The sequence below is a fragment of the Sipha flava genome, unplaced genomic scaffold (genome assembly GCF_003268045.1).
Source record: "Sipha flava isolate LNK unplaced genomic scaffold, YSA_version1 41_pilon_pilon, whole genome shotgun sequence".
In the NCBI taxonomy this organism is placed as follows: Eukaryota; Metazoa; Arthropoda; class Insecta; order Hemiptera; family Aphididae; genus Sipha; species Sipha flava.
Window position 1 is genome coordinate 924187 of NW_020273144.1, and position 13870 is coordinate 938056.

Consider the following 13870-nt stretch of genomic DNA (forward strand, 5'->3'; position numbering starts at 1 on the left):
TTTTTAATTGTCTTAGCTCCAAAAATACCTTCTTTCATCTTACTTATTTTATAGTTTATAGTTCATTCTTAGAACGTTTCGTATGCCTTTTTTTTTTTTGTAAAAACTCGTAACTTATTAGTTCTGTATATTTTGTTTTATATTAATTTTATTATAGTTTGATTGGTGTTAATATAGAATAAAAAACGAAATTTGAATCTTTTTAACTCTAGATTGAAAAAATGTGGTCAAACTTAAATTTTTACACGAATCAAAATAATATTTAAAAATATCAAAAAAATATCTTTCAATAAAACACAACTTAAATATCTATAATACATGGAATATATTCTATACTTTATAATACCTATTTAAAAACTATCCCAATATCAAATAAGGTCAAATACCTTGGAATAGTTGTTGACAAAAAGTTAACTTGGGGCTCACTTAAAAGCCAAGCATAATATACTTTATAATTGTCTCTACCTGCTTGTTAAAAACTGTCTCAGAGGGTTCTATTATTAGATAGCTTTCCTATTCCGATATTTTCCACGTGTTGGTAATTTATTTTATCATATTATCTTATAGTATAGATTGTTAATTTTTTTAATTAATAAAAAATTATAAAGGAATGTAATATATTATGAATGTAATACAATAGTAATAATAACTAAGTAGTAAAAACATCATGTGTTAATGTTTTTATATTTTATATGAATTTATAAATTTTATATTTTTTTAACAAACATAATTAAAAAGTATTAAATTAGAAGGAAAGTTTGAACAAATATCGACCTATTTTTATAACATTGCTGGAGTAAGGGTGGAATATCTATATAAAAAAAAATTGTATTTTAAAATCATTAAATCTTTTACATGTATTCTTAGGTCCCTTTGGAAGATTTGCACTGGGCCTCACAACAACTTATGGAAGCCTTACACATCCGAGAACGTTATATGCGCGTGTCGCATCAGACCTTTCCAACTATCACGTCAAAATGTTTCCATAAAAAACACCCTCGGGCACAAGAAGATTCTTCGTCACCTACCTCTGGAAACGCTTCCGGTTATCAAACATCGGACAGTGGTACGGATGTGACCACCGCAAATGGTGAACCTATTAATAAACCGGAATCCAGGCAACCTTATCCTAGAGCCCGGATAATCAAGCATGAAGACCGTCAATCGATCGCGGGTAAGTTTTCCAATTAATAATCAATAATTTTATTGAGAAATGTATTTGTATTTATTTATGATATTTATATCTTTGCAATATAATAAAATACCGTCGGGCGTGTGAGAGAGCGATTACTACCATTTACATCAATTTTAAGTTTTATAATCACGCAATATATTATATCTATTATACTATTATATTCTATAATTTATTGTATACATATGCATAAATGTATGCATAAACTTTGTATGTATCATTAACGTAAGCAACTTATATATTCGAGCCTTTGATTTTATAATATATATACAGTGAAACCTCCACTAACGGACACCTCCCAATAGCGGGCCTTTTTTTGGAGAACGGGGATATTTTTACTTCTTTTCAATGGAAAAACCTCCAAATAACGGACATTATTTTAATCTTTATTCGAAAATAATACGTATTCAAATTCGTATGTACTCTCGTAATAATGTAATTACGATAACAAACTCGTTATGGGACGATAAGATTACGACTCTTTGGATGCTTTGTCTGCTGTAAAGAACATAAGTCATTTTATTTCGTCAATAGAGGTAAACAGCAGTTATATTTTTACTTCTGCTATAATATTAGCAAATGATATTACTAATGATATTGCACAGAGATGGTGTAATTATAAATAAACAAAGCTCACCGATTTTTTCAAACAAAAATAATTTAAAAATACATGTATATACATAATTTTGATTTTGATTGTACAAATATACCTTAAATAATAATTAATAATAATTTGTAAAAGTATAAAAATGTAAAAATTTACTATAAATAATAAGTAATAACATTATACATACATACATAGGTACATACTACATTATTATAAAAAAAAATTTCAAAAGTATCCCCTCTGAATAACGGACAAAATTTTGTTGACCGAAAGTGTCCGCTATTCAGAAATTTCACTGTATATATTACCGTCAATATGGATAATCCGGTATTTTGCAAAATGCCTAGACATTATATAAAATGCCAAAAATCACTCGGCAATATACATAATACGAGCTTTGCCTAGGTATTATGTATTTGCCAATCGTGGAGTTGGCAATATAAAGAAAACAAACAAAACTGGGCATCACTTATTACCAACGACTTTACTTATCGTTTATCATAAATGTGTGTTTACAATTTGACGCAATAAAGATTAATATTCTTTTACTACTATAATAATAATTCTGAGATACAATATTGAACGTAATAATAATTTTATTACGATATCGTAATTTTTCACGTCATTTTCGTGTATCGTTTTGGTGTTGCAACTATGCATACGATTTATATAAAGTCAAATTTTTATAACAAACTACAAAATTTTTTGAAAATTGGGTCACTAATACTAGATTTTATCTGATAAACAGTATAATGAATTGATAAAAATTCAATACACAAGAATTGGCTTAGGATTTTTAAAATGTGTTTTTAAATCCAAGTGTCAAAATAAAAAGTGTATTGGCCTTAAAAATAACATTTTGTGCACTTCAAAATGTCACTTTTCTACAACATATTATAATAAGTAAATAGTAGTAATAATATAATAATAAAAATTAAATTTTGTCTGTAATAATATATAATAATTATAAGAATCTAAATGTAATATTATATATAATAAAATGTTTTGTACTTTGCCTAAAAAAATTGGCAATTTGCATAATGCTTAGGTATTTTGCAAAATACTTGAATTATTCATATTGCCGGTAACATATATATACACCTTATTGTTAAAATTAATAGCGCTAATGTAGACAGAGCCACTAGATCAAATCGTTTGCATTAAATTTGATAAATCAGATTTTCAACAATAGAAACATTTTTCCATTTCTATTGTTGTAACCCCCATTCGCCTATCTGTAACAACAATTAAAATCAATTATATAGTTTATTATTTTTTGACAGCAGATAAAACAATACTTTTTATCAGAAATTTTCATTACTATAATTTATGTTTCTAAATAAATAGTCCAATGGTGAATATGTATATTATATTAAATGTATGCTCAGGTGTAGCTAAGTTCGTACGAACTGATTTTCCTACAAGTTGGTTCACGAGCGACTTAACTTTTATCGTAATAAGCAAAAAATAGATAGTACAAAAACTCTATTTTAAACATACAGATTATGCATAATAATAACATTAATATATATATTATTTAAGAATCTAATTTTTATTTATTTAAAATTAAAGTTTGAATATAATTCAACATTATTCGATATGGAATTTATCAATTCGGTGGGAAGGGACATTTGTTGATTAGGTACTGTCGTAATTCATTTTCTTACTGTAAACGAAGTGCTTACTCAAAAATATAGTTAGTTTTACGAGTAAAAATAATACTTAATTAAAAACTGCTAGGTTGATTTTTTTTTACGTCTGTTGTAAAATTTGCAGCGTCCCATAATTTATTGACTGATCTTAACCGGCTCTTTGGAAAAATTTCCCGTTGATACGGCAAATGTTGTGCTGCAGCTACTATCACGCTCATGTTAATGATATATACCTACATTTATATTTTATGTATTATGTATAAATGTATAAAATAAATTATATACATAAACGTGTGTGTGATGTGTGTATGTGTGTGTGTGTGTGTGTGTGTGTGTGTGTGTGTGTGTGTGTGTATAGATATCCGGAAACGAGGCTCTGTTTCTGATCTAGGAACCAAAGAATCTAAGAAATCATCCTATAATCCATGGGCTGACCGACGAAGCTCGACAATGGACGACGCGTTTACTGATCAACTGTTGTTCGACATTGCGTCCGGCCAATACGGTGCGTGGTGCGTGCGTGTTTGACGAACGATCCGATATTATAGAAATAATAGAGTCGTCTTCTGATTTGTGTATTAAGTGTGTTAATGTGTTGGTGTGCTTGCGCAAAAATTTGTTTTATCATACCTATACAGCGATGCATTAACAATACTTATTAAATACGACGAAACATACACGTGAAAAAAATAAAAAGATTATCAAAATATTTCTTATTGAAAACAACAAGGATTTGTGTAGCATCGGCAATTTTTATTTTTGTATTTTTTCAACGCTAGAATTATATCAATTATTATGTCGCCTACATAGATAAGTAATACTAAATAATCATTTACTACTATACATAGGTACGCATTTGTCACAGTGCCACCGCGTGTAGTAAAAATATACCTGTATAGTTTATTCGTGTACAATAACACCGCAACCACCACATAAGTATACTGCGTACTTGAAAAATACATGCGAATACTTTTCCGCACGCTCGTAGTGATAAAACCGTTCGTTAATAGTTAACAATTGTATTAACGAAAACTCATGTTATTATTTCATAAATAATGATGTGATGATATTATATATATGTATTATATTATGTATTTGATATTTTGATGAGTATATATATATATATATTATCCGAACGAGGTTACAGTTCCTCGTACATTAATTTCTAACAATTAATATTTTATTTTTAATTGTTTAAGTAACGTCAGTTTACTGCAGTACTTGACGAACCAATAATAAAAATTTTCATATACATATGTATGTATTTGGCACGCTCAAAATTACTTTTTATTGTTTGTTTTTTTCACCGAATTATTTTTATTTTTATTATAACCAAATGTTGTTATTAACTGCATCCAGATTTAACTAGTTGGCTTCTCGAAAATTGATGAGCGATTTTGTGCAATATAGATCATCCGGTACATCCTCCAGCCAGCGTTGGTGATCCATGGCAGTGTGACTTTCCACCTTCATTGGGCTACACGATCCGTGCTCGGGACGGCGTATTTCAATTATACAGTAGTCCCAATGCCGAACATCCAGTTCAAGGGTTTCCGTATCCGAATTTGGATACGTTCTGTCGGGACATGCAACGATTGTGTACAATGATATCTGATGGACCGCTGTAAGCTATAACTAAAACATTACTATCTATCTGGTATTGCATTTCGATTGAAAATTTTAAATATTTTAAATATTTTTTCGATGTTTCGCTACAGAAAATCATTTTGCTACCGTCGACTGTCCTACTTATCATCAAAATTTCAATTGCACGCGTTGCTTAATGAATTAAGAGAACTAGCGTCACAGAAAGCTATTCCTCATCGAGATTTCTACAATATAAGAAAGGTATTTACCGAACATTGAAAGAGGATGTAAAACACCTATTTTTAAGGCAATTTTGTATTGGTAATTTTCAAGTAATTCTGTGTTTGGACTATCACTGATTTTGCGTGACCAGATGACCTATTATTATATTTTTTTAGAAAAACGAATTTCTGCAAATCAACATCATCAAATAAAATGTATTAATATTAATATAAGTTATAGGATAAATACAAATTTCTTACATTATGTAAAAGAAATGTAGAAATTAAGAATTAAACAAAAACAATTTAAAACTAATAAATGTGTACTCCTGAACTATATGAAATCTATTTGTAATCTCGAAAAAGTATTTAAATATATATTACTGTGCTGACTCTCGAGTTTCAAACAAATTATCTCAAGTTTATTTTAAGTGATAAAGTTGTAAACCTCTTTCTATGATAAATGTAGTCATTATTTTACTAATACTCGTATGTATCGATAATGGATATTAGTTCGTGTGCATTAGGATTTTAATTTTTTCGCTCAAATTACACGTGTATGACGTTCTTGTAGTATAAATTACAATTCATAGATTGAACCTATTGATTAAAAATATTCTCTGTGAGTTTTATAATTAATCCATATATGTGTAAATTATTATTATTTTACAAAAGGTTGATACCCATATACACGCTGCATCATGCATGAATCAAAAACATTTGTTAAGATTCATTAAGAAAACTTTGAAAAATCATTCTGATGAAGTGGTTTCCGCCGATGGCTTAACGCTTAAACAGGTTTTCGAATCTATGAAGTTAACGTCGTACGACTTGACCGTTGATATGTTAGATGTACATGCGGTGAGTAAATTTAATAAATTAAATGCATATTATAAATGGTATTTGGTAAAATTTATACTATTTATAACATTTGTTTTAAATATTTAATATTTTATGATAATTATCGTCTAAATTGTAAATATTTACTGATACATTTATTAGTGATTGTACTCGTCTAATATGCTATCCACTGTAATTTGATGATAGTTTAGTATGATATTTACCGTATGTCCGTATACTGCACAAACCTTATTCTATGGTACGCTGTATATTATATATACTTTATCATTTTGCAATTGAGATTAAGCTTTTACAAAACTCCAAATTGTATTATATTTATACCTTAGTAGGTTAAGTAAGTTAGTAGGTATAGCTTTATATTATATATGTTTAGTGTGTGTTAGTGAGTCATATCGATTATATGTGTTTTTACTGTTATTTATTAATTATTGTCGTGAATTTGTCAGCTATCAGTGATTTATATTGGCATATAATTCAAAATGAAGAGATGTGCGAAAATTTTTTAAGTATACGCGATTTATTACCAATCGACCAAACATGTACAAAAATTAAAAACTAAACAATTTGTGGTGGTGAGTTGAAAAAAGTTCTGAAAAAAAATCATTCCTCGGAGCGATCAGAAATATGTATCCATAACTGTACAGTAGTTAAAATGTTTACGGTATATAGCATACTAAACCATCAAACGTGCGGTAAATAGCATATTGGACAAATACCACATAAATCATACATAAATATGTAATAGGTTTATACGGATAATAAATAATAAAAAATAGACAAATAGTTTATATATAGAAATATATAACTAAATGTTTAGCCTGAAGTATTATTATATTTGTAAAGTAAGACCGGTTTCAAATTAAAAATATATCATCAGATGTATAAAAAATAAATTTGAGATAGAATATGAAAAAATAATGGTAAACAATTATCATTATTGTTATTTTATTGACTTAGTATACACTCGACGAAGAATTTTTAATTGGAAACCTGTCGTCTTTACAAATACAATAATACTCCAGGTTATGCATTTATTTATTTTATATATAAACTGTTTGTTTATTTATTCTTTCTTATATAAATAAAAAAAAGTTGGGCTAGTTAAATAATTTATAACTCAAGAAGGGCCGGACCGATTTTGATGATTTCTGATTTGTTGGATTTATCTCCGCCCCGAATAACAGAATAAGTATTAAATATACCGGAAAGATGTAAACACTGTTATTTAGTATTAAGTAATTTTAAATCTATAATATTTTTAAGTACATCAATCGAATATATTTAATATAAATATTTAAAAAATAATTTAATATGTACTTAACGAGTAAAATATACACTTGTTTTAATTATAATTAATAATTTTGATTTTTAATTTTAAACTTTTTTTTTAGGATCGTAACACGTTTCATAGATTTGATAAATTTAATGCCAAATACAACCCTATTGGAGAATCTCGTCTTAGGGAAGTATTCTTAAAAACCGATAATCATATTGGTGGTAAATATTTTGCTCGGGTCATTAATGAAGTGGCTGCTGACTTAGAAGAATCAAAGTATCAAAACGCTGAACTTCGTTTGTCTATTTATGGAAAAAGCATTGATGAATGGGATAAACTAGCCAAATGGGCCATTTCTAATAATGTATATTCTGACAATGTTCGATGGCTGGTGCAGATACCACGAGTATTGTGAGTATTAACTGAAAAGTAGTAATAATTTTTAATAGAGAAACATGTTTTATATTGGAATACTTTACATTGTGTTACTCGTTCAAATAGTATTAATATATTATTATTTTATTATTTTTATAGTGACATATTCAAATCTAATAATATTTTAGACAACTTCCAGCAATTGTTGGATAATGTATTTTTGCCATTATTTGAAGCTACCAATGATCCTAATTCGCATCCTGATCTCCATAGGTAATATTAATATTTTAATATATAACGCCAACGAAAAATAAAAATAAATGTGTAAAATACAATCGGTATCTATGCTCGTGTATCTATAATTTACGTAAAGCTAACGAATTGATATTTGTAAATGTTTAGACTTAAATGCTTATTTCAAAATAAAATTGTCAACATTATAACAATTCAATTAATTTATGTATTTCTTTCAGATTTTTGCAACATGTTGTTGGATTTGATAGTGTTGATGATGAATCAAAACCGGAAAATCCATTTGTTGACCAAAATGTTCCTAAGCCAGCTCAATGGACAGAAACCGATAATCCTCCATATGCGTACTATCAGTATTATATGTACGCCAACATGACTGTACTCAATCATCTTAGAATGTGAGTATTTAAAAACATGCAATATTTGCTTATTTATTTTAAAAGTTTTCAAATTATAAGAATCAAGTTTATTTACCATTGTAAATAGATTTTTTTTCAACGATTATTTTATATACAATTTTTTTATATACAATCGTTACTCTAATTATAAGGATATTAATTTTACATTTTTAGCAAACAAGGCTTTAACACGTTTGTATTAAGACCTCATTGCGGTGAAGCGGGAGCTGTACAACACTTGGTTTGCGGTTTTATGATGGCGGAAAATATATCGCATGGACTGCTTCTAAGGAAAGTGCCCGTACTTCAATATTTGTATTATGTCGCCCAGATCGGTATAGCCATGTCACCGTTATCAAACAATTCATTGTTTTTAAACTATCATCGGAATCCATTACCCGAGTACTTAGCTCGTGGTTTGGTTATTAGTCTGTCAACCGACGATCCATTGCAATTCCATTTCACCAAGGTACATCCATAATTAATTCTAACAGAAATTATTATACATTTAATTGTTATCTGCATTCTAAATAGTAGCAATAAAATGTTTGAGGTGGTAAAAATAACACAAACGATTCAATTTTATAGGAACCGTTAATGGAAGAATACTCAATAGCAGCACAAGTATGGAAATTATCATCATGTGATATGAGCGAGTTGGCCCGAAACTCTGTAATAATGTCCGGATTTCCGCATAGGGTTAGTTTTGATAATTTGCGTAATTATTCTTGTAATTTTATTAATACAATTTTAATCTCAATACAGATCAAGCAGTATTGGTTGGGACCGAATTACACAAAAGAAGGGGTTGCAGGAAATGACATATCAAGGACCAATGTACCGGATATTAGAGTGGCATACCGTAATGAAACCCTTTTGGACGAATTGGCAGTGATATTTGGCTCATCTACACCAAATAATACAGCTAATATATAAGGCATACACAATTTTATTAAATATAAATGCCATATAAATTAATACATTATATTCCATGCTTTATTTGTTTTTGAACAAAAAAATCGTATAATTTATAACTGTGACTATTATCTTTGTTGATTTTAAACATTATGAACCAGTCTAGTGATATTTTTTATTTTCACAATTCGAGCAGATTATAGCTATTAACCATTTTATTATTTACCTATTCATTAATTATTTTTTAAATATATTTAGACAATTATCAAATAATGATAGTAATTATATTATTCTATTCATACTATATATACTATATAATATACAATATAATAATAAAGGACTATTCAAATTTAAAATATAATATATTTACACGTCTTAATTGTTAAAAACTAATATTGTAAATGGTTTTTATTTAATATTTTATTGTAACATTTTGTTTTTCCCATACTATTGTAAATTAAAGATATTATATATATATATATATATATATATATATATATATATATATATAATGTGGTATTTTAATTATATAGAAATTAAAATATTATCCATAGTTTTTTTTTTTTTTTTTTTTTTTTTTAATATTTATAAAAATATATCTTTGTTGAGAATTTATTAAAGTTTTCTTTACTTCAGAATACATTATATAAACATTATTAAGGAGCACCAAATATCATGTTTTATATTGAATGTTAAAAAAAATATTTTGGGAATACATTTTCGTTTGAATCTTTGAGAATTTTGAGTTGTTAAGAATTTAGAATTGTTGCTGTTTAAATTATTGAAATCTGTTTAATGCATATTTAATGTGTTTAAGTGCTATACAAATAAATAAAATATATATAATCTTTTTCGATACTTATCATGATTATTAGAATAACTGATATTGTATAATTTTAATATAAAAATTTTAGGTTTGTAAAGTGTTAAAAATTAATTGTATTTTTAGAGCATAGTTAGGCACATTATTACATAATAAAAATACTTAATTCAAGATAAACAAAACAATTTCCAAGTATCAAATATACTTACTACATAGTTATATTATGTTAGATTACTTGCTATAGTATGTTAATATGTATATATGTAATATATGTAAATGTATACATTAACAATAGTACTTTAATTTACATATTTGCAGGAAACAGATTTATAATAAATGTTATTCAGAAAAACATATTTTATTTTTGCTGTACACAGAGGCATGAAGTAAGACTTTATTTGAGACATGTACCTCAATTTAGAAGGGTGGTAGGTGTCGCGGGTGGCACGGAAAGTATAATGTTTTTGAACCGTGAAAAGGATTGTAAAATTTGTTTTGGTGAGGCAATTACATAAGTTGGTAGATCGTCCAATGTGTTAAAAAAAGCATAGTTTAAATAAATAAATATATTTTCTTTAAAAAAAAAAAGTGAATTGTTTTTGTTGTGGGTGGTGGATCCGGCAATATAAACTGTTGAGAATTAATTTCGCCACGCTGTTGGCCATATAAATGGTTTTATTCTAAAATCACCTTGAAGTCTGATATATTGTTCTAATGTGTTTGTGACGGCGGTCATGAAAACCGTACACTTGCCGTTCATAACCACACATTTTACATCGTTCAATACCCCACATATTTATTCTATTGTTAAAAAGGGAAATTTGAAAGGTCGGTAGTTCAAAACTGCACACATTTGATTAACAGTTCTTTTCTGTCTGCACACTTTGCATGTACAGTTCACGTTGCCGGTTTCGTATGATTCCCACACAAAATCTTTTTTTTATCCTGGGACTTACTTAGGGTGATGTTACAAAGCAAATCAGGGGATATTTTCGTTTTTAACTGTCCGAACGAGCGAGTTTACCCCGCTCGGTCTCGAGGTGCATTCATGATATTTTATATAAATATATACGAAATTGATATATATATATTTGTGCGGTATTGAACGGTTTAATTTGGTGAAAATATGTGGGATTAAGATATAAAAGTGTGCGGTTTTGAACGATGACCTGTTTTTGAAAGTGTGCGGTTATGAACGACGCCCGTTTATGAGACCACCAAGTAATATTTGAGTACCATCCGTCTGACGAACACGTGCGTTTTTTAAACGCGCGGTGCTGCAACGTTTAAACTATGCTTGCGCGCACCGCCCAACGTGTAAGAACATTATTATTAGGCTTAGGGCCTTATAGCTCTAAAAAATATACATATATGCATGCAAATATGCTTCTAAACTCATTAAAATATGTATTTATATGCATTAAAAAAAAAAAAAAAATGATCACATAGTACACAAAATAAAACGTATCCATCGGATGTAAACTCCTTAAACTCTTTAAACTCCGAAACAAAACTTTGTATTCGGCTACTCATAGACTGGTGTACTTTTGGCATTACACAATGTTACAAAATATACGTGTACGACGTTTTACGTATGATTCGACGTTGTGTGGTTACGAGACGCAAAAACAACGACGGATAATAATCGACCAGAATACTTGTCTATGTAATCGACTGAACTGAAAACTAAACAAATAAACTATTATTCCATATCGTTATCGATATCTAGCGGGTTATACGGTCGATACGGGTTTATAGTATTATTTATACTTACACGAAAATTATAACGAGATATGAGAGGTAGTTTGCTGATGGCATATTACTGGAAGTATTAAGTCTTCTTAATACATTTTTTTTTCGATCGGTTGAAATATGTATCTTTAGTTATTAATTTTAAATTCGAAAAATTTGTCAAAATATGCAAAATAATCATGAACATTTTAAAATATGCACTCCCCTGCAAAATCTATCAAATATGCAAAAATATGCACATTCAAATTTTCGATATGATGTCCGAGAAACGAATACATTTCGCACTCTGCTATATTTAACAACAATTAAAAAAAATATGCAAATGCTAGTAGAAGTCCCTAAGCTTATTTATGAGATTCCGCGAGTGCGAGTGCACAGCCAAATGGTGAACCGTACGCGTGCATCAGGGCCTCATACTAGTTATATTTTTGATTTCTCGAATGTCCCGAAACATCCGAAATAATAAACGGGCTACGGCCTCTTACAGTGAATACGATATCGTATGATATTCCGAAGTAGTTATACAATATGTCCGATGAGGTCGACAAACGATCGATAAATTCGATAAACTGTTTCGATTATCGAGATAATAATAGTAACATGATGTGTCACGTCGCCCGCCGCAGAATTATCAGGTGAACGAGCGTGAATCAGCGTAGTGCATCGCTGGTAATAATAAGACTTTAGTCTTTCAATTGTCAACCGTTATCACCGTTATTAGCGCTCGGGCCGACAATGCGTTCCTATTTCCGTTCGTGTTGTCGTATTACAAATATTGCGTAACGGTGTGACGAACGTCCAACGAGCCGTTCGCGCCGTTCCACCGTTTCCATTTTTTTTCGACGGACCTCTCGCGAACCCAGTACGTTATGCGTTCGCTGTTGGTTCGCAAGCGTATACGTGACATTAACGAACATGACACGTACCCATCACGAACGGTTCGCGGTAGGTTCGGCTCGCACATGTATGCGCGGCAGGGCCGACGTCACCTTTTGCGAAGCCCTGGGCAAAACTTATTTTGCACACAACAATAATCCGCGATTGAAGGTGATAACATGTAATATACGCGATATCGGGTAACGTGACTAATTGAATTTAAGAAATGCCATTATATAAATTTCCCATGTATCCCGGTTTCTATACCGTTCTATACCGGGTCGTTATTGGTGCGTAGTAATGGCGTGTTAAATACAATATCGTTGTTTTGTTAGTTGGTTTTTTTATTACACGCCTACGGATTTCTCTGGTAAATCGCACTCGCCAGACGATCCACACATCTCACGTTTTATTTTATGAGATTGAAATATTTTTCAATGAAAATTTTAACCGCGAGGCCCTGGACAAACGCACCGTTTTGCCTCCTCCTAACGCCGGCTTAACGCGAGCGGCTTCACGGACGGACGGTCGGGAGACGCTTGTTTCCATGGGCGGCCAAACGCTGTTGCCGCCGGGCTAACCGCCGCGGTAAACAAATGAAACGTGTGCCGTTCGTAGTCGAACGAATCGCGCGCGAGACGACGGGCACACGTTTGAGTATCGTATTTTTGTTTTCGAAACGCCGGAACAGCAACGCGCGTCGGATTTCGGACGGTGAATCGATAATCGCTCCGACGTGCGGTCGACCCTTCGCCTGGCTCGCGAGCGCGCGAAAACATGCCGTTCGGACCCAGGGACTAAAATTGTGTGCAGTAAGACACACTTTGTGCGATTCGAAATGCTAAGTGTGTAGTACGAAATTTAAAAACGTGTTGTGTTTCTATTCTTTATACTCGCCTATCACGGTATTTGATTTTAATTTTACATTTTTCTAATTCAATCATTTTACATGTTTTTAAAATTTCAAGATGAACGAGTATCATCAGCAAAATCGAAAATGCTAACCGTCTTGACCGTGTTACTCATTACTGTTAACGTTTGAAAAGGAAGTATGACAAAATCCTTAAGCGTGCAGTACGAAAG

General features: G+C 30.2%; 1 protein-coding gene across 7 annotated transcripts in view; it reads left to right on the forward strand.

Moving 5' to 3' along the window:
- LOC112688989 (AMP deaminase 2) overlaps nt 1–9425 on the forward strand; it is a 31895-nt gene extending 22470 nt beyond the window's left edge. For all 7 annotated transcript variants that reach the window (XM_025562459.1, XM_025562460.1, XM_025562458.1 and 4 more), the window contains 11 exons: nt 868–1174; nt 3843–3956; nt 4862–5075; nt 5170–5299; nt 5935–6120; nt 7512–7807; nt 7931–8044; nt 8245–8421; nt 8596–8890; nt 9010–9120; nt 9187–9425. In XM_025562459.1, coding sequence (XP_025418244.1) covers nt 868–1174; nt 3843–3956; nt 4862–5075; nt 5170–5299; nt 5935–6120; nt 7512–7807; nt 7931–8044; nt 8245–8421; nt 8596–8890; nt 9010–9120; nt 9187–9357 — 2115 coding nt within the window. In that variant the 3' untranslated portion in view covers nt 9358–9425. The remainder of the gene's footprint in view (nt 1–867; nt 1175–3842; nt 3957–4861; nt 5076–5169; nt 5300–5934; nt 6121–7511; nt 7808–7930; nt 8045–8244; nt 8422–8595; nt 8891–9009; nt 9121–9186) is intronic.
- Nucleotides 9426–13870: the final 4445 nt, after the last annotated feature.